This window comes from Leucoraja erinacea, chromosome 8, assembly GCF_028641065.1.
Source record: "Leucoraja erinacea ecotype New England chromosome 8, Leri_hhj_1, whole genome shotgun sequence".
NCBI classification, from domain to species: Eukaryota; Metazoa; Chordata; class Chondrichthyes; order Rajiformes; family Rajidae; genus Leucoraja; species Leucoraja erinaceus.
Genome location: NC_073384.1, coordinates 16,211,803 through 16,232,734, shown reverse-complemented (window position 1 = coordinate 16,232,734; position 20,932 = coordinate 16,211,803). Strand labels below are relative to the sequence as shown.

The window sequence follows — 20,932 nt, the reverse complement described above, 5'->3', positions numbered from 1 at the left end:
ACTGAAGACAGAATCACCTTTCTGGTCGCAAATGCACAATGGATTATCTAGGAATTAGAAGACTAACCTGGTGACAAAATTAAGGGAATGTCTTTTGGATAAAGAAAAATCAATATGAAGAGGTTAGAAGGTTGACATTAAGAAGAGTCAGGTACTTCCCCGGCCACTCTCCAATGAGCCAGGCAAGGCAAGGTGAGCAAAGGAAAAAATGTGTGGTATTTGGTCTTGTGATAGCTCCTGAAGTTATTCTCCCTATGCCTCAGTGCTCCAAAGAAAGACTTGGGCTTTCTGGAACTGCTGGTTGTTCTTGCTTGTGGCAAATTTGTCATGAATGGAGGTGGACATACCCATATCTGTTCTGTATTTAGTGATGGAGCATCTGGAAACTCACGGGTAAATTAATGTTGATAGTTTGCGCTGTGAGACGGCTGCCGTGCCAGCAGTGTGTTAGTCATTTCTACTTTTTTATTTTTTAGTATGTCCAAATGTTTGTTTTAATGTCTCTCGGTGTGTCTTGTGTGGGGGGTGGCGGGGGGTAAGGGGAGAACCACTTTCGGTCGCCTCCTCCATGGAGAGACAACTTTTTCCATGTCGCTTCCCTCACGGCCTAACACCAAAGATTAGTGCGGCCTTTTCCGGAGTCGGGCCCGGAGCTTCAGCAGCAGGCGCAGCGTGAACCTTTCTTTGCAGAGCGGGCGAGCCCTCGCCGGGGATCGCCAGAAGGGAGTGCTCCGATTGCTGGCCCACGGCAGCCTGAAGCTGGGGTCTGCGGAGCTTCCAGCTGGTGCGGGGTCCGGAGCCTGGGATCCCTTGTTGGGGACCCCAGAGGGGAAGAGCTCCGACCGCCGGCCTGCGGCCTACATCATCTTGAAGCCACAGTCTGTGGTGCTTCTAACCGCGGGCGCGGCGGGGACTTACCATCCGGAGCAGGATCCCTCGCCGGGGATCCCTGGAGAAGAGCTCCGACCACCAGCCCACAACATCTTGAAGCTACGGTCTGTGGTGCTTCTAATAGCTGATTCTCACGTTGCGAGTTGACACAAGAGGTAGCCCATGTTAAAACTCGTGGTAATAACGTACGATTAACGTACGGAACTCGTGGATGCAACTTAGAGATTCGTGGCACTAACGGCAGGTACTCGTGTAACTTGTCGACTCTTGCAAAAAATCAAACATGTTTGAAATTTTCCACGAGTCAATTTTACTCTTGTGGTTAAGAATTGAAACATTTTAACTCGTTGTAATAACGTAGTGGCCCGTGCGTTTACCTTAGTGTATCGTGAGTCTACCGTGGGAGCTCTTTAACTCAGTGGGCAGGCAGCAGCAGATTGTGGATCCCTTCAGTTTCCCAGCGACAATCACCTGCCATAACGTGAGAGAGATCATGCACTGTTGTAGGTCTCCTTTGCACGTCGGTGTTTCTGTTTTTCTCCACATTGTTGGCCCTATCTGTCACCACCCCCACCTACACCCCTCTGCTTCCCGGCCATGTGTGTGACCCCTTCCCTTCCCTCCCCTCTCCAGCTCCCCACCCATTGCACCGGCGCGGGGGCTTTGCACTGTCTTCACGTTGGCGATGCCAACAGGTCGATGCCAGTCGCCCGGAGGAAGTCGCTTCCCTTCAGTTTCCCAGAGGGTCGGGGGGGGGGGGGGGGGGGACGTCAGCTCCTGTCCAGCGGGGTGGCCGGAGACGTCAGGACCAACGGGACACCGACCCCCAGGCCCACCAGGCCCACTGCAAGCACGGAGATCCCAGAGACCCACAGCCAGCAGCAACTCCAGCCCAGCCCTGCTCCAACTCCAGAGGAACACGCTCCCCGTAGGGGCAGAAGCTGATGGTGTGCAAGGTACGTCTTGTTCTTGGGGTGGCGGATTCCTCTGGAGTTGGAGCTGGGCTGGGCTGGAGTTGCTGTTGGCTGTTGGCCTCTGGGTTCTCCGTGCTTGCAGTGGGCCTGGTGGGCCTGGGGGTCGGTGTCCCGTTGGTCCTGACGTTTCCGGCCACCCCCCTGGACAGGAGCTGAGACTGGGAACTATACCGCCCTTGCCCCCTCCCTCTGCAACTGCAAACAACCCCACTCTCCCGCTCATCTAACCCACCCATCCGCCCACCCCCCACCTTTCCCTCCCAACTCTAGTCCTGTCCCGACCCCCTGGGAAACTGAAGGGAGCGACTGCCCCGGTGCGACTGGCATTGACCTGCTGGCATCGTCGACGTGAAGACAGTGCAAAGCCCCCGCGCCGGTGCAATGGGCGGGGAGCTGGAGAGGGGAGGGAAGGTGTCACACACACATGGCCGAGAAGCAGAGGGGTGTAGGTGGGGGTGGTGATAGATAGGGCCAACAATGAGTGGAGAAAGTTACACAGAAAAGCTGGAGAAACTCAGCGGGTGCAGCAGCATCTATGGAGCGAAGGAAATAGGCAACGTTTCGGGCCGAAACCCTTCTTCAGACAGTCTGAAGAAGGGTTTCGGCCCGAAACGTTGCCTATTTCCTTCGCTCCATAGATGCTGCTGCACCCGCCGAGCTTCTCCAGCTTTTCTGTGTAACCTTCGATTCTCCACCACCTGCCGTTCCCCTCTTTAACAATGAGTGGAGAAAGATAGAAACACCGACGTGCAAAGGAGACCTACAACAGTGCATGATCTCTCTCGCGTAATGGCAGGTGATTGTCGCCTGCCCGCTGTTTCTGACGCTAAAGCCTTGGGATCGTTGCCTTTCGTGTTGGCTTGGAGGGGGAGGGGGGTATTGTGCTGTTTGATCACCCCCTACTATCCCAGGGACAGGGAGACACAGCGGCTTTTGAGACTGGTGGGCAATCACTTACAAAGTTCTGCCCACACAGTCAGTACACCTATCCTCCACTTGTCTCCCGCACTAAGATCACTCTGCAGAGAATGATCCCAGCCTAACCCAAGAGCCATGTCACCCCAGACAGATTAATGACGCCGACCCCCCCCCCCCCCCCCCCCCCCCCCCCCCCCCCCCACAATCTCTCTCCATCTCAACTCACGCCTGGGCACCGAAGCAACTCAGGAAGCGAACCCTGAGCTCCGTCTCACAACAATCTGATGTGCACATCCGTCCACATTCAAAGATTTAATCTCCCGTCTCCCCGCAGTGTGTAGACATGGCAGTAAATTCAATTAAAACATATCAAACCTGTGTGTTTCAAACAAATCATAAGTATAACTGCTCTGGCACTCGATGGTGTGCATTTTCCCTTTGTAGGTCACATCAATAGATGCGGCTGCTCTGAATTATATCTTTAAAACAAAGCCACAGGATGGAGAGGTCTTCTTTAACACTGTTGCTTATTAAAACATAACACTGTTGCTTATTAAAACAAGCCTTCAATCAGGATTGGCTCAAGAGTAACTCGGGAGACGAACTTGGAACATCGCAGAAATGACAAGTAAATGGCAAACTTGTCATACCCGTGGGAACTTGGTTAAACTCTTGATCATACACTTGCAATCTCGTACACAACCACGAGTCTTTCACTCGGGGTACCTCTTGTCTCAACTCGCAACGTGAGAACCAGCCTTAACCGCGGCGCGGCAGGGACTTAGATCTTCGACCGCCGGCTTACGGTCTCCGATAAGGAAGCACCGATTCGGGACTTACCTTGCCTGTACATCTGACCACCTGCAGCGGTGACTGCGGAGGTTTGTGGTCCTGACCACGGGGGAGAAGAACTGACTGAACTTTGTGCCTTCCACCACAGTAATGAATGCTGTGGTGGATGTTTGTGTTAAACTTTTATTGTGTATTGTGTGTTTTTTTTACTGTACCACTGCTGGCAAGTTCATTTCACTGCACTTTATTGTGTATGTGATGAATAAATCTGACTATTGACTATTGAAATACTTTCTCTAGCCTAAGTTTTTCAGTGTGTGAAGTGATTGCAAATCATATTCTCACATCTGTACCTAAAACTGAAATCCAACATTCTGTATGAAGTGTCCTGCATTGAGCATTACTGCATGAATAAGCGAGTGCATGTATTTATTTGAATGATATAAAAATCTGAAAATGCTGGAAACATTCAATAGGTCAGGCGGTATGTGGGAAAAGAGGAAACATTAATGTTCCAAGTCCAGGATCATTCTTGAGAGAATCAGTTAATGTGTCAAATCCAGGACCCGTCATGATTGTAGTGTTTCGGAGCTGTTTGCATTTTTCATTGCCTTATAGTTTTCTTTTGTGAACAGGTGCACAGGAACATTGCATTTTGTAATCAGAATTATTTGTCCCTGAATTTGTTGATTCACTCGAACACAGCCAACCTAGGAAAATGAATTATAACCTAACTGACTGAGCTGAGCCCATGCTAAACCGTTGCCTTGTATTGCATGGTTCAACCGAAGCTCGGGGTGGCAGAATGACACTGTTAATTGAGCGCTATCTTGCAGCCCCAGTGATCTGCCTTCAGTCCTGGCCTTGATACAGAGTTTGTACAATGTGGAGTTTGTATGTTCTCCCTATGACCTAGTGGATTTCTCCTAGGTGCTCTGGGTTTCCTTTCACATCCCAGAAAACATGTAGGTCGGTAGGTTACTTGGCCACTGTAAATTGGATCTAGTGTGTAATTGAACAGTTGAATCAGGGGTTGTTAATGGAAATGTGGAAAGAATAAAATGGGTTAGAGTAAGATTAGTGTATAAATGGGTTCTTGATGCAGAATCGGAGGGTTGAATGACCTGCTTCTGTGCATCTCTCTACAACTATTTCAACTAGACTCACTGTACGCTTTATCTCATTAGCTCTCTGACATGTTCTGTTACACTCACACACTCTCAGAAGCAGCTTTATACACACAACCTCCCTCCATGCTCACACAGAAACACCATCTTCACTTACTTACCCTCTTCACTCACATGGAAAAAAAGCATAGAAAATAGGTGCAGGAGTACGTCATTCGGCTCTTCGAACCAGCCCCGCCATTCAATATGATCATGGCTGATCATCCAAAATTTACTGCCTCACACACATCTGTCTGTCCTTACTTTCACAAATATTAACTTTCCCTCCTTTTCTTTCTCACATTCATTTGTTTTCTTGCTGCTGCTCGTTCTTATGCTCTTTCAATCACCCTCTCCGTGCCTCCGTTTCACAAATATACTGGGACAGTGGAATCTGACCAGAAAATCTCCCTCCCCTTTCAGTCTCCATCACAGGAAATAGACTACCGACTAACATCTATTACAAACCCACTGACTACCACAACCATCTCGATTACACTTCTTCCCACCCTGCTTTCTGCAAAGACTATATCCCCTACTACCAACTGCACCCAAGGTGAGGCGTTCCATAACAGGACATCTGAGATGTCCTCATTCTTTAGGGAACAGGGGTTCCCCTCTCCCATCATAGATGAGGCCCTCACTCGTATCTCCTCGGTACCCCGCAGCTCCACCCTTGCTCCCCCTCCCCCAGTCGCAATAGAGGCTCCGTAATCCTTGCCTACCACCCCATCAGCTGTCGCATACAACACATAATCCTCCGATTGGACTCGCGACTCCACAGACTTGCAACTCTCCGTGTGAAAAAGTGTTTCCTCATCTCCGTTCTAAATGCCTTACCCCTTATTCTTAAACTGTGGCCTCAGGTTCTGGAGTTCCCCCAACATCGGGAAAATGTTTCCAGCCTCTAGCATGTCCAAACCCTTAATAATCTTATGTTTCAATAAGATATCCTCTCATCCTTCTGAATTCCAGAGTATACAAACCTAGCCGCTCCATTCTCTCAGCATATGACAGTCCCGCTATCCTGGAAATTAACGTTGTGAACTTACGCTGCACTCCCTCAATAGCAAGAATGTCCTTCCTCAAATTAGGGGACCAAAACTGCATACAATACTCCAGGTGTGGTCTCACTAGGGCCCTGTACAACTGCAGAAGGACCTCTTTGCTCCAATACTTAACTCCTCTTGTTATGAAAGCCAACATGCATTCGCTCTCTTCACTGCCTGCTCTCTTCACTGCCTGATGAACAAGGACCCCGAGATCCCGTTGTACTTCCCCTTTTCCCAACTTGACACCATTTAGATAATAATCTGCCTTTCTGTTTTTGCTACCTCACGTTTATCTACATTAAACTGCATCATCCAACCTGTCCAAGTCACCCTGCATCCTCATAGCATCCTCCTCACAGTTCACACTGCCACCCAGCTTTGTGTCATCTGCAAATTTGCTCATGTTACTTTGAATCTGTTCATCCAAATCATTGATGTATATTGTGAATAACTGCGGTCCCAGCACCGAGCCTTGCGGCACCCCACTAGTCACTGCTGCCATTCTGAAAGGGACCCATTAACCCCTATTCTTTGTTTCCTGTCTGCCAACCAATTTTCTATCCATGTCAGCACTCTACCCCCAATACCATGTGCCCTAATTTTGCCCACTAACCTCCTATGTGGGACCTTAACAAATGCGGTGGTGGGTGCCACCTTATCCCTAACCAGTCTGAAAAAGGGCCGCGACCCGAAACGTCACACATTCTTTCTCTCCATAGATGCTTCCTGCCCCGCTGAGTTACTCCAGCTTTTGGTGTCGACCAAACTTGAAAGACTGCTAATTTTTGTGCATTAGAGCAAGTTCAACACAGGCAGTTATCTTGTATTGATGTTATTGATTCCACCATCCTCCCTCTTAACCCAACCCCAATCTGACTGCATGAGACTTCGGTGATGATTTGATTGCAATACAGTAGACAGCAATTATATAGGCACCCATTGTTCAGCACGTTTATATGTAGGAGCTGCTTAACCGTCACAGCTTAAAATGAGCCAATCTTACACATCATCATATTAGTACCAGCAGCGCACAGATTTCAATGCTTTAAGGAGAAAATCATCAAGGATAGAATTAGATACTGGGATTACCAATGAAGCATGGATTCCCAAGAAAGGAAATCCTAAAGTAACCTAGCCACATGGCCACACAAAATGTATTAGGCAAAGCTTGGGAGAAAGGTCATAAAATCATACAGTATGGGATCGTTCCGCACACTGTACTGATTCTTTAAGAGAGTTATCCACAATCTCTTTATTTTATTCCTACCCATAGCCTGCAATGTTTTCCAGTTCAACTTTTTTCCAGTTTGTCCTTTGAAAGTTATCAAATCTATTCCCTGCACCTATCAAGCAGTCTATTTGCCGCATGACAAAAATCCCACCCACCCATTATTTTACCATTATTTGAAATCTACTTCCTCTAGTGACTGATCCTTCTGCCAGTGCCAGTGGCAGTGGTAAAGATTTCTGTTTATTCACTCTGAATAAAACTTGCAGTAGTCTGCTAAACTGAAAGAACGATTCCAGTATCTCTGCATTTGAAAATCCTTTATCCCTAATATCATTCTGGTAAATTTCTACACCCTGTGGTCATGAATTTCTTATGGTGTAGATGTACCACCTCCACACAATCCTCGATTACAGTCAATGTCCAGTAACTTTGTTTATTCCTGTGCCTGTTGGTTGAGGCAGGTTTCTCCCTCTAGCTTTATCAGTCCACTGTTTCCACCAAGTTAGACTGTGCAGCAGCTTGCCCTTTGGGTTTCCCCCTATATTTTTCTTTTTTTTTGGAGAAAGGAGAGGAGCAAAGAATGGAAACCAGTCCAGATCCATCATCACTGGAGATATTTGGTGTCCACTCACCAGACCCCCAGACAGGAATGTAGACTACAGGACACATACCTGCATGTGGTTCAGCACCAGTCTTTGAGGAACCTTCAGATTACAAGGTGAGTTACATCCAGGCACTTGAAAATAAGAGAGAGGATTTCCGGCCGATCCAGTCTACCCTTTGCACAACATGATTGTGCTGTCCAATGCAACAAAATAGACCTACCTCATCCACAATTGCACATCATGGCTGGAAATGAGGAAAAGCAATTAAAAACACAGGTCAATTAAAGGAAAGGGACTGAAAAAAATATTTTCAACCTCCTTAGTCAAACCAATCCAGAAGACAATGAAGGTACACAAAATTGCTGGAGAAACTCAGCGGGTGCAGCAGCATCTATGGAGCGAAGAAAATAGGCGACGTTTCGGGCCGAAACCCTTCTTCAGACTGATCTATTTTCTTCGCTCCATAGATGCTGCTGCACCCGCTGAGTTTCTCCAGCAATTTTGTGTACCTTCGATCTTCCAGCATCTGCAGTTCCTTCTTGAACACCGAAGACAATGAATGTTGTTTGTGATTAATGCTATGCTACAACTTCTACAGGAACCTGCAGATGATGGAATCTTGAGTGAAGCGCAAAGTGCTGAAGGAACCTAGCTGTTCAGGCAGCATATGGGGAGGCAATGGACAGGTGGCATTTCAGGTCAATCTGAAAAAGGGTTCCCACACAAAATGCTGGCTGTCAATTTCCTCTCCAGATGCTGACCGTCTTTGTGTTATGGTTCCAGAGAAGAATTAACTGATTACATCAGAAATATTACCAGTGCCTGGTGTCCAAGAAATGGAAGCAGTGATATTGATCAAAATAAGAGGGGCGCTTTCTTGAAGTTCCCTTGGAGTTTTGTTGGGACAGTGCAGAAAGCCTAGGGGTAGACTAGAGTTATTCTGCTTTAATTTCAAATTCCTGATATCTTGCTCGTTCTCTACTTTTTTCCAGCATAAGCACATAAGTTGTGCCCTTTATTTTAAAGTGAGTTATCAATCAACTGTGTGTGTGTTTGAACAGCCAACTTGGTGTCCTTCAAATATCAGCAGCATTTCAACCGAATAAATGTGAATGTTGAATTAAAACCCCGTCTCATCTCCAACTTTTCCTAGTTGAATACCGTTTCATTTTGGCATCAGCAATACCAGAGGTTATACTATCGTATATGGTCAGTATAGCTTAAACAGATGATAATTTATAAACATGGTATAGTGATGTAGAAGTTATATCACTGAATCTGCAAACCAGAGCACTGGACTAATTAAAACTTGATTGCAATTTGCACTATTGTGAATTTAAATTTAGATTTAAGATGTCTGCAACTAACAATTAAAATGATCATGAAGCAAACATCATTCAACATTCTGACAATCAACATTCTCAGTAATATCCTTTGGGCTAGAAGCCCCCAAGTGAATGGGGTGGACATTTAATTAGCCTCGAATCTGGCCTTGCAGGACATTCAGCACTTCCAATTGTTCATAATGATTCAAGAAAACTGAGGACTGACATTATCTCATATCTGGTGCTCTATCAAAACCCCATTTGAGAATTAACAAATAAAACCTCATTCAGTGAAATTGACAGAATAAATGGGGTGACAAGTGAAAAACCAAGTGCAATCATTTAGAAGTTTGTACTCATTAGTTATCTTTACCTTAATACATTGTTTTTGGAATGTGCAGAACAATTAAAAGAGAAAATTAATCTGGAAATGATGTGTCTTCACCTCAGCAGTGGTTGTGAAAACAGCCTATTCATTGTTTCGATGGCGCTTTCGCTATGGCACACTAGTTAGTGCTGCTACCTCATAGCTCAAGAGACCTAGATTTGATTGTGACCTCGAGTGCTATCTGTGAAGAGTTTGCACGTTCCCTTCGCGTTCTGGTTTCCTTCTACATCCCAAAGATTTGCTGATGGATTAAATGGCTCCTGAGAATTACCCCTCATTGTATTTTAATAGCAGAAACAATCAAAGGGAGGTTGATGAGCATGTGTGTTGGGAAATAAAGGGTAGAGGCAAGTAAGGAAATTGATCATCAGAGTATTGGGTTTACTCCCCTGGGAAATGGCATGGATAAAAAATGGGCCATATGGGGCAGTCTCCTGTGTTGTTGTTCATTATAAGATAAGATGTTGATGGATCTGTTGATACATAATTGTCTTTGCAGACTGTACAGGAGTTTGTTCGCGATACCAGTTCATTTGTGATGATGGTTGCTGCATCGACATTACTTTGGCTTGTGATGGGATTGCCCAGTGCCCTGATAAATCAGATGAAAGCTTCTGCTGTAAGTGCCAATGTCAAGTACTTGTGAATCAAGGTGCTTTTACCTTCAGTTCATCAACTGAAACAGAAAAATAGAAAACACTTAACTGCTTTTTTTGCTAAAGTTAATGTAGGCCGTAAGACAGTGATCCACACGACACTTCCTGATGCCTCAGGACGAGATGGCGACGCGAGGCCCTTTGTGCACAACTTGCAAAAGGATTTAGTCGAAAACCAAGGACCATTGCTGCAACTGGAATCTGAAATGACGCAGCCATCCAAAACAGAAGCGAGAGGCAACCCCAGTACTAGCCGGCTTTCAGGTAGGAGAATGGAAGCAATTAGAATCGTACAGAAGGAAACAGGCCTTCAGGCCTGACTCATCCAAAATGACCAGTCGACATCCTTCGTTGTTAATTCGATCATCCAACACTTGGTCCATAGCCCTCTATGCCTAAATGATTCAAGTGCTCATCTTGTATTTAAATACTGTGAGCAACCCAGCTTCAATCACCCAAGCAGTGCATTTAATGTTGGCATTGTAAACTACAGGTTTTTGCTCTTCAAACCACGCATGACATGCCTTTCTGCCCACTACTTTCCCATTAAGAATGTCCTGTAGATCATCACACTTGGAGTAGTCCAAATTCGGATAATTTCTGCGAATGCTGTCTAAATCAGTCTCTTTTGCTGGGCATTTGGATTGACAATTTTGCATTTCTTCGGAGACATCTGTTTAAAATGTCTGAACAGCATTAATAGAAACAAGTTATTATTTGCAGTTTTAGGAAAAAAAGGTAGAAATTATAACGTTAAACGCTAAAATAAATAGTAAATACCCAACACAAAATTCATATTTATCAGTTTCATCAAATCAATTATTCATCTAATCAATTAAATTAATCTAAATTCAAATACTAGATCTAAACATCTATCCATTTCGTAAGAAAAGGCTATTTTTTTTAAATAGCCTAAATATCCAAATAACAAATAACACTGATCCCATTCACACGCATTTACAATATAACATGATTTTTAAATCTCATTTTGTCATGAATTTATATGCCAAATGGAAGGAATTTAATAATAATAATAATAAGTTTATTTATAGAGCACTTTAAAAACAAACATAGCTGCAACAAAGTGCTGTACATCACTAATCATTGACAAAAAAGTTAATACACACCAAAAATAACAATCAAAAGAAATAGTAGGAAAAGACATGTAAAATAATAATAATAATAATAATTTTATTTATAGAGCACTTTAAAAACAAACATAGCTGCAACAAAATGCTGTACATCACTAATCATTGACAAAAAAGTTAATACACACCAAAAATAACAATCAAAAGAAATAGTAGGAAAAGACATGTAAAATAAAGAAACATCAAAAACACCAAAAACAGAAGCAAAGTCTCAGGCATGGTCAAAAGCCAGGGAGTACAAATGTGTTTTAACACTGTTTGATTCCCATAAATTAATCCAGAAACATGCACTCTCAGGATAATCAAAATCATTATTTTTTGCACAATACATCTGACTAAAGCTCTACTGTGGATATTTAGTGTGAAAATATTGATCATGGATAGACAATAACACAAAATATAGATTTAGATGCTCTTATGACATGATTGTCCAAAAAAATAATGATTTTGATTATCTTGAGAGTGGATGTTTCTGGAATGTGATCGATTGGAATGTTGCCGTTGCCTTAAACTTTAAGCCCATATTGGCAGGCAAGACACGGCCGATTCATATGGGGCCTAAATAACATTTTTGCATCATAAGATTAAAATAAAGTCGCACCAAAAAGCAAAATAATGTTAAATAAACAACATACCTTTTGTTTTGTCCTGATATTGCGATCCAATGGTTTGCATTGTGAAGGCACCCTGGTAGTGATTATTTTGTCTGGAAATCTACAATTTTGACTCTGTGACAGTAAATACATAGCGATACATTAACAAGTCAGGAGGTCATGTGAAAAGGACAATCATTTGCAGAGGGTGGGTGTTCATGCCCTTCTTGCTATTTCTTTTGTTGGTAGTGATTATGGATTTGGAGGAGTTTGAAATAATCCATTTTGGCGAGTTGCTGTACACTTTAAATTGGGCCACAGTGTATCAGTAGCAGAGGGAGTGAACGGTCATTTATCATAGATAGAGTGTGAATCAAAAGGCCTGCTTTGTGCTGGGTGATGTTCTGGTCTGTTATTAAAGAATATGGCAAAAGCACCGAGGAGAAAAAGATCATAGCTTAGAAAAGCAAGAAGTTAAATCACTCCAGAGAGGGGAGAGAAGGGCATAGAAAGCATTGGAGGGAGTTGTCAATAGGCTTTCAAAAGTACAGTAGTGGCAATGCACGTTATGGTATAATTCAGGAAATAAGTGATGCATGTAACAAGAACAATGTAATAATTACAGGGAACTTTGAATATAGAGTGAGCAAACCAAGTCAGCACTAATTGTATGGAGAAAGAATTCATCAAGTGTCTGACGAGTGGTTTTTGAGATCAATGTGTTGCAGAATTAAAGAAGGAACAGACTTTTTAAGATCGTATAATGCAGAGGGTTAAATCAGAGACCGTTGAGAACAGTAATCATAATATGAAAATGGAGAGCTGGGAACCAGTCAGTCTGGCATCATTTGCAGGGTAGATTGTTGAATCTGTTATTGAAAATATGGAAACAGGATACTTCGGAGATAATCGCGGGATGGTGGAGAGTCAACATGGACTTATGAAAGGAAATCATGTGACAAATTTGTCAAACACAGGTTTATTTGAGGTTATGATTAGCAAAAGAAGGGATGCGTTGTATTGGACTTTAATAAAATGTTCATTTCAGATAAGGCTTTGGAGAGGTACACACAGGTGTATCAGAATGCTGCCTACTTTAATGGGTACTAAACCAAGTGCTTGTTACCGAACTGAACTCACTGTGGAATGAATGCATTAACGGAGCCACTCTGCTGCTGGATCCGAAGTTGTCCCTGCCTTCCCTCTGGAAGCCTCGTCCCCATGAGATGGCGAGTTCCCAGAGCCCTGGTTAAACGCGGGACGCGGGGGCCACTGACGGTAAAATCTGTGAAAGCGGACCCATCAGAGACTGTGAGGCCTCGCATCCTCGGCGCTTCTGACATGCCGGCTCTGTCACGCTGGCTGTTCCCCCGGTTGAACATCCGATGTTTGGCTTGAGGCAGCATGACAGAGCCGGGCCGGGCACCAGTTGTTGGAAAAATGTCGGCGTTTGTCGAGCAGAGCCGGGCGTCAGCAGCCGTTATGGTCGCTGGCCAGCGGGAGGCGACAAAATTAGTGAGTGGGGGGGAAGGATTTTATTTTAAAATATGTACATAAAATGTCCAAATGTTTTGAGGAGTGCATTAGTGAACGTAAAAGTGAATTCGCTAGCAAAATGGAAAAAATCTCTGAGTTTTTGCGTGTGGTTTTGGCGGACCAAGGAATCAAAGGCCAAATCTGACACCCACAAATAAACACACACAGACACACACAGAGTTTTAATAGATAGATAGATAGATAGATAGATAGATAGATAGATAGATAGATAGATAGATAGATAGATAGATAGATAGATAGTTCAAAGGAGAGGTTGGAAATACTTCGATTGTTTTCCATGGAACATCAGAGGTTGAGGAGAGATCTGATAGAAGTATATAAAATTATGAGAGGCATATATAGGGTAGACAACAGAACCGTTTTCCCCAGATTGGAACTGTCAAAGACTAGAGGGCATAGCTTTAAGGTGAGGGGACAAAATTTGAAGCAGATGTGTGTGGCAAGTTTTTTTTACACAATGCTGGGTGCCTGGAATGCCCTGCCAGGGGTGGTGGTTGAGGCAGATACAATAATAGCGTTTACAAGCCTTTTAGATAGGAACACGGTTGTGCAGGGAATGGAGGGATATGGATTATGCGCAGACAGAGGACGTTAGTTTATTTGGCCTGGATAGAGTGGATATGGAGAGGATGTTTCCAGTAGTGGGAGAGTCTAGCACCAGAGGCCAGAGCCTCAGAATAAAAGGTTGAACCCTTAGGAAGCAGATGGGGAGGAATTTCTTTAGTCAGAGGGTGGTGAATCTGTGGAATTCATTGACACAGACGGCTGTGGAGGCCAATCAATGGATATTTTTAAGGCAGAGATTGACAGGTTCTTGATTAGTACATGTGTCAGGGGTTATGGGGAGAAGGCAGGAGAATGGGGTTAGGAGGAAGAGATAGATCAGCCATAATTGGAGAAGTAGACTTGATGGCCCAAATGGCCTAATTCTGCTTCTATCACTTATGACCTTAGGACTTATCATATTCGGCACGGACATTGTGGGCCAATGGGCCTGCTCCTGTTCTGTACCGTTTTATGTTTTATATAATATGCTGCACAAATAGAAAATGTTGGATTGGGAATGATATAGTGGTTTGGATTAATGATTGTTTACATAGATAGCAGTAGGAAGAAAGTCACAGAGATGCGCAGCACAGAAATGGGCCCTTCAATCCACCATGCCCATTTATATTGATCCCATTTGCTCACATTTGGACCGTACCCTTTTTTTTGTCTTGCCTATTCATCTAAGTGTTTCTTAAATGTAATGATTATATCTGACCCCCACCCCACCACCGTCCAGCAATTCATCCTAGATATTAAACATCTTCTGCAAAACTTTTTCTTAATTACCTCTTAGACCCCTTTTAAAACACCATCCTCTGTCAATGACCTACCCAATTTTCTATCTGACCTATATCTAGGTATGTTACAAAACCTACCTGAATCGTGGCTGAGCATCTGCCCTACCCCGTGTGTGTGATTTTGGCGTTGTTTAGAGGGGGCGGGTTTAAAACGCGATTTTTACTAGGCTGTTGCAATCGAAAATATTGAAAATCCCATTTGCTCACATTTGGACCGAACCCTTTTTTTTGTCTTGCCTATTTATCTAAGTGTTTCTTAAATGTAATGATTATATCTGATTCCCCCCCACCCCACCACCGTCCAGCAATTCATCCTAGATATTAAACATCTGCAAACACATTTTCTTAATTACCTAAGACCCCTTTTAAAACACCATCCTCTGTCAATGACCTACCCAATTTTCTATCTGACCTATATCCTCCTCACTATCCACAACATCACAAATTTGTGTGCAATCAAATTTACTTATAATACCTCCTACATTCACATCCAAGTCAAATATACATCGCAAACAGCAAAGATCCTAGCACTGATCCATTCATAAAACCAAGCTGTTTTCATCTGTAGATTTTTGCCTAGCTCTTCCTACTAAGGGTCCATGTGACGGCAATCTTCCGCGCTGGTATTTTGATAGCACCTCAGGAACCTGCAAGCATTTCACCTATGGTGGGTGCAAAGGCAATCTGAATAACTTTCTGCAAGAGCTGGACTGCAAGACTCACTGTGCAGAAGCACAAGGTAAACACTCCCCCCATTTCCAGTACATTACTACAGCAGTATTAATTTCTAGCTATGCTGTATTTCCCATTTCATTACATTGCTCAACCAGTTTTTAGATGTCTTTCAGTATACCTGTTGCATGTCCCCCATCATGAGTAGTTTTATTGTGTAGGAAGGCACAAACCCATTACTGAACTTGTTTTCCAATGTTTGTTCAGAAAATGGCACTCCTGAGCCGATCTTGGCTGAGACAAGTAAAGATGACACCATGATCAACCACACAAAAGGAGGGCATCCACTCCCAGAGTCAGGTCAGTCAAAATGAAAACAATGCTGAATATAATCGGGTCAGGTCACACCTGTGGGGAGAGATGCACAGAACTGGCAAAAGGACTTGAACTTGAAATGGTTGCACTGCGTCTCTTCTCACAGTTGCTGCCTGACCTGTTACGTATTTCCAGCATTTTCTGTATTCATTTTATCTTTCCATTTTTTGTAGTTTTTTTTCTTTGTACATGCATGTTCGTGTGTTGAGCACTGTTGGGTGGCACACTTGCCATTAACATGATTGCTGAGTGCAGAGACCAGAGTGAAATCGAAAGAGAATCATTCAGCCAAATGCAGAACCTGTACCCATTCCTATCTGCAAAATGTTACTTTTTTAAATAAAAATATTCCAGCCTTTTGGAAGTTATTGAATCTGCTAACTAAAACAGTTGAAATAATCAGTAATGTATTTGGGGACAGGAGTTGGATAATAAAGGGGGTGAGGTGGCCAAATGGTAGAAGAGCTCTGTGAGGTGAGTGGTGGCAGGGTGGGAAGGGAATCTGCCAGGTGGATGATAGAGAAACAGCAGTGCTTGTTGGGGAACAGGTCACCTGTACATTCTGTACACGCCTGCCTCATCGTCTCCATGAGGCAATCTTCACGGAATTCTGGCACACCTGAAATCACTAACCCTTAACCCCCATTACATTTCCATTCAACCCCTCACTTCCCATCATAAGCCCCTAATGCCCCAACTCCACCCCGTTGCCCCATGAGATTCTTCCCCCAACCTTTAGGGATGGCACAATGGAGCAGCCTTAGAATTGCTGCCTTACAGTGCCAGAGCCACGGGATCGATCCTGACCATGGCTTGGTATAATTACAAATTGTCCCTAGTGTGTGTAGAATAGTGTAAGTGTGCGGGGATCACTGGTCGGTGTGGACTTGTGGGCCAAAGGGCCTATTTCCGCGCTGTATCTCTTAAACTAAATTAAACTTTGTTGGATCTGAGGACATGCAGGAAACCGAACAACTCCATTTCCCTTGCAGGCGCTGTGCTGCCTCTGGCCCTGGGACTGGCCATCACCGCCCTACTCTTGTTGATGATCATCTGCCGGCTGCAGCTGGTGAAACGCAAGCTGAGGAAGATCCGGCCCATAACATCAGAGGAATCTGACTATCTGATCAATGGCATGTATCTGTGATACCGAAAGGTACAAGAGTAACTCCTCCAAATCATGATCATCGCGGCAATGTGAAGCAAATCAGTGTGTGTGTGGGTGTGTATGTATGTGTTTATTTAAAGGATTACGTGGAACAGTGTAGAACCATTCAATTTTATTCCTTCCTATTCATGCCAGCAAATCTAACATGTTGGGCCTTATCTCAAAACTCCTTTGAGGCCAAACCAGTACTGTTGTTAGAACAATGTACTAACAAGCAGCCTTGGCATAAAGATATTTCTTGTTCATTGCTTGTTCTGAAACTTTTAAACCTCCTGCTCCTGACATTTAGAAGTGTGGTCCTTTTAACAAGGAGCTCAATCCATTCTATGCCAATGACCAAAAGGTTCCCTGCCACCATTAAGCTAAATCGGGTTCCTCCATGCCCACCATAATTTCTTCGGCCTGGGGCACATTCCTAAGCTTCCCCTGACTGATAATATTGCGAGCAGGTTGCTCTGTATCTTCCCTTATTGTTTTAAGGTAGATTCATGCCAATATTGATAGCACCTGCTTCTCTTTTCTCCGATCATTTTTCCTGGGATTGCTCAGCAGCATTTGGGGAAACCAAAGGTAAAAATGTAAAAAAATCAGGAGGGAAGTCGTGTTTTCAAGTCAGCGACACAAAATTTCAGATGTTCGTAATGTAGGGAATGTCTGGAGTATTATGTGTTCATTCTGTGCATAGCCTGTTGAACTTGGTCATATAACTGGTTTCCTCCTTAACGATTCCACTGAATATCAATAGTCCTCAGCTCCTGGATCATCCTAAATAAATGGCATTTGACCAGTGTGACAATGAATCTATTGACTAACATTATTTGTTTTACACCGTTGAAAGCATGCATTTGAATATATTTTAAAAATATGACCGTGGGGCGTAGCATTGCATTCTAGTTATTATCTAATGGAATGGTTAGCTGCCACAGCACACAAACAGGCCCTTTGGCCCACCACATCCATGCAATCCATTGTACCTATCTACACCAAACTCATTTACATACTTTAGGTCTGTAGCCTTCTATACATTGCAATTCAAGGACTTATTTCAATGCCTAAATTGCCCTGAGCGTATCTGTCTGCACTATCTCCAGGAAACATGATTCATTAGGAATTTAAGTCAATAATAACAAACAAAATTAATCGCAGGATAGTGTGCAACTTGAGATTCTCTCCACTGATGAAAAGTAAATAATTAATGTAGTGCAGGGGTCCCAAGCAAGTGGCTATTTTGGTCTGGAGTGTTGCTGCAGCTGCATTCATCCAAGCAATTGGTGCAACTCCAGCCCACCATTGAGTTGTTGATTAGGTGAGGGGAAGGCTTTGGAGTCACATGCAGTGAGACACCTGCTGCATAGTAGATAGTCTCTAATCTTCTGGTATCCTGCCAACTCAAGGTCAGAATGTCCCACAACAATGTGAGTCTTCATGTTAGCTTCAAAGCAACTCGTCTTTCTTTAATGTAGAAACAAGGAACTGCAGATGTGCTGGTTTATTTAAAAAAAAATAGGCAGAGTATTGGATTAACTCAATAGGTCAGACAGCATCTCTAAAGAACATGGATAGGTGACCCTTCTTCAGACTGGTAGTAAAGGAGAGGGGAGAAGAGAAGAAAGCTGGAAGAGATGAGCAGGACAAAGCCTGGCAAGCAGCAGATGGACACAGGTGAGGGCAGTTTTTGATGAGCAGATGGTTGGACAAAGGCCAGAATTGAAAAGATAGAAGAGTTGCAAACTGTGATGGTAGAGGAAAAAGGTAAGGGTAAGGGAAAATTAGTGCACGTCCAAGGTGGGGCCACATTTACCATAAGAAAATCTAGGAGCACAGGTGGTGAAGAATGAGAATTTGGGTGAAGGCAATAGTGTATTTGCAAGAGGCAACTCAGCGGGACAGGCAGCATCTCTCGAGAGAAGGAATGGGTGACGTTACGGATCGAGACCCTTCTTCAGACAAGGGTCTCGACCCGAAATGTCACCCGTTCCTTCTCTCCAGAGATGCTGCCTGTCCCGCTGAGTTACTCCAGCATTTTATGTCTACCCTCACTTTCCAGTTGGAAACCAGCATCTGCAGTTCTTTACTACACAACTGGAAAGAGAATTGGCTTCATGAAAGGAAGCAGAGGGTAGTGTTGGAAGTTCAGGCTGGAGGCATGTGCCTAACGGTGTGCCTCAGCGATTGGTGCTGGGCCCCATTGCTGTTTGAGGTATATATCAACGATTTGGGTGAGAATGTACAAGGCATGATTAGTAAGTTTGCAGATCACATGAAAATGGATGGCATCGTAGATAGTGAAGATGTTTATCAAAAATTACAGCAGGATCTTGAATAGGGTGAGCGAGTGGGATGAGGAATGGTTAATGAAATTTCACACAGATAAATACAAGGTGTCACATTTTGCGAAGTCAAACCAGGGCAGGACCTTCACAGTGAATGGCAGAACAGAGGAGTGTTGTAGAGTAGAGGGATCCAGGTACATAGTTCTTTTAAAGTAATGTCACAAGAAGAGACGGTGGTTAGGGCAGCTTGTGACACATTGGCCTCCATCAGAATATTGAGTATAGAAGTTTGGTTATTACATTTGTACATGACATTGGCGAGGCCACGTTTGGAGTATTTTGTTGAGTTTTCATCACCCTGTTATGGGTAAGATGTTGTTAAGCAGGAAAGAGTGCAGATAAGATTTACAAAGGTATTGCCAAGAGTCCAGGGCAGGTGACCTATAGGGAGAGGATGACTTTATTCCTTTGGAGTGCAGGAGGATGAGGGGTCTTAGAGCTGTTTAAGATCACGAGGGGGATAGGGAAAATGCACAGAATCTTTTACTCAAGAGTAGGGGAATCAAGAACCAGAGGACATGGGTTTAAGGTTATTAAGAACATGAGGGGCTACTTTTTCACACAAAGGGTGGTGGATATATGCACTGAGCTGCCAGAGAGTTGAGGTAGAGAGGTGAGGTAAGTATTATTACAACATACAAAAGTGATTTGGACAGGTACAAGGATAGGAAAGGTGTAAAGTAAGTAGGCCAAATGCAGGCAGAAAGGTGGGTGTGAGCAAGCTGGGCTGCAGAGCCTGTTTCTATGCTGTATATCTCTTTGTGGACTGCAGTAAAGAATTCATGATCATAGTTAAAATAATGTCTGATCTGAGCCCTTTGAATACCGAATTTCATTGCACAAAACTGCCAGCTATGAGCATGCTTCCCACAATATGATTGCACCATGTAATATACTATCAGCTAGCTTATTCTTATGTTGGCAAAGGTTATGCTGAACGACACAGGTCTCCAGGACTGACAACTATTTATATTTGCATTCTTCACATCTTTGACAAGTTGATTTTAAGATATTTTACAGCTGCAATGTACTATACAGGTAGCCTTCAATTTGCAGGATTTATGAATTTTCACTTTGCCTCAAATCTTTACAGTCAGTGTCCTCCATTCATGTATCTTTTTACCACAACTAAAAGCATGTCCATCTCCACCTATAACAGCACTCTCAATCTGATTATTGGGATTCAATACAATACAATACAATATAATTTATTTGTCATTTGAACCCCATTGAGGTTCAAACGAAATGTTGTTTCTGCAGTCATACACACAAGAAAGAACCAAGACACAACACAATTTACACAAACATCCATCACAGCGCATCTCCTCCTCGCTGTGATGGAAGGCAAAAACTTATCTCTCCCCTGCACTCCCCATTCCCCTCCCAGAGTCAAAGCCCCCGGCGGGCGATGGTAATTGTCCCGCGGCCATTAACGCCGCGCCGGGTGATGCAAGGCACCGGGTCTTGTTGTTGGAGCCCCTGGCGGGCACTAGCAAAGTCCCACAGCCATTCCAAGCCGTGCGGGGCGGTGATGCAAGGCCCCGCTCCAGGTACTCTGCGACCCCGCAACTCCGGCGGGTGAAGTCGCCCTTGCGGAAGCCCCGAAAAGCGGTCTCCCAGCAAGGACCCGCGGGCTCCTGGTGTCACCGTCCACCAGACCTGCGGTAACCCTCCGAATCTCTGGGGTCAGGTCGCAGCCGAGCGCCACCACAGCTCCACCCGCTCCGAACTCGGACAGCTCC

The 20,932-nt window shown here is 44.1% G+C and overlaps 1 protein-coding gene across 3 annotated transcripts in view; it reads left to right on the top strand.

The window, feature by feature from the left end:
• Positions 1–17,653, top strand: part of lrp11 (low density lipoprotein receptor-related protein 11) — a 28,489-nt gene extending 10,836 nt beyond the window's left edge. For 2 of the 3 annotated variants that reach the window (XM_055639053.1, XM_055639055.1), the window contains exons 4-8: positions 9,842–9,961; positions 10,065–10,262; positions 15,211–15,381; positions 15,582–15,674; positions 16,682–17,653. In XM_055639053.1, the coding sequence (XP_055495028.1) occupies positions 9,842–9,961; positions 10,065–10,262; positions 15,211–15,381; positions 15,582–15,674; positions 16,682–16,836 (737 nt within the window). In that variant the 3' untranslated portion in view covers positions 16,837–17,653. The remainder of the gene's footprint in view (positions 1–9,841; positions 9,962–10,064; positions 10,263–15,210; positions 15,382–15,581; positions 15,675–16,681) is intronic. The other variant, XM_055639056.1, reaches the window with a different exon arrangement.
• The last annotated feature ends 3,279 nt before the right edge of the window (positions 17,654–20,932 follow it).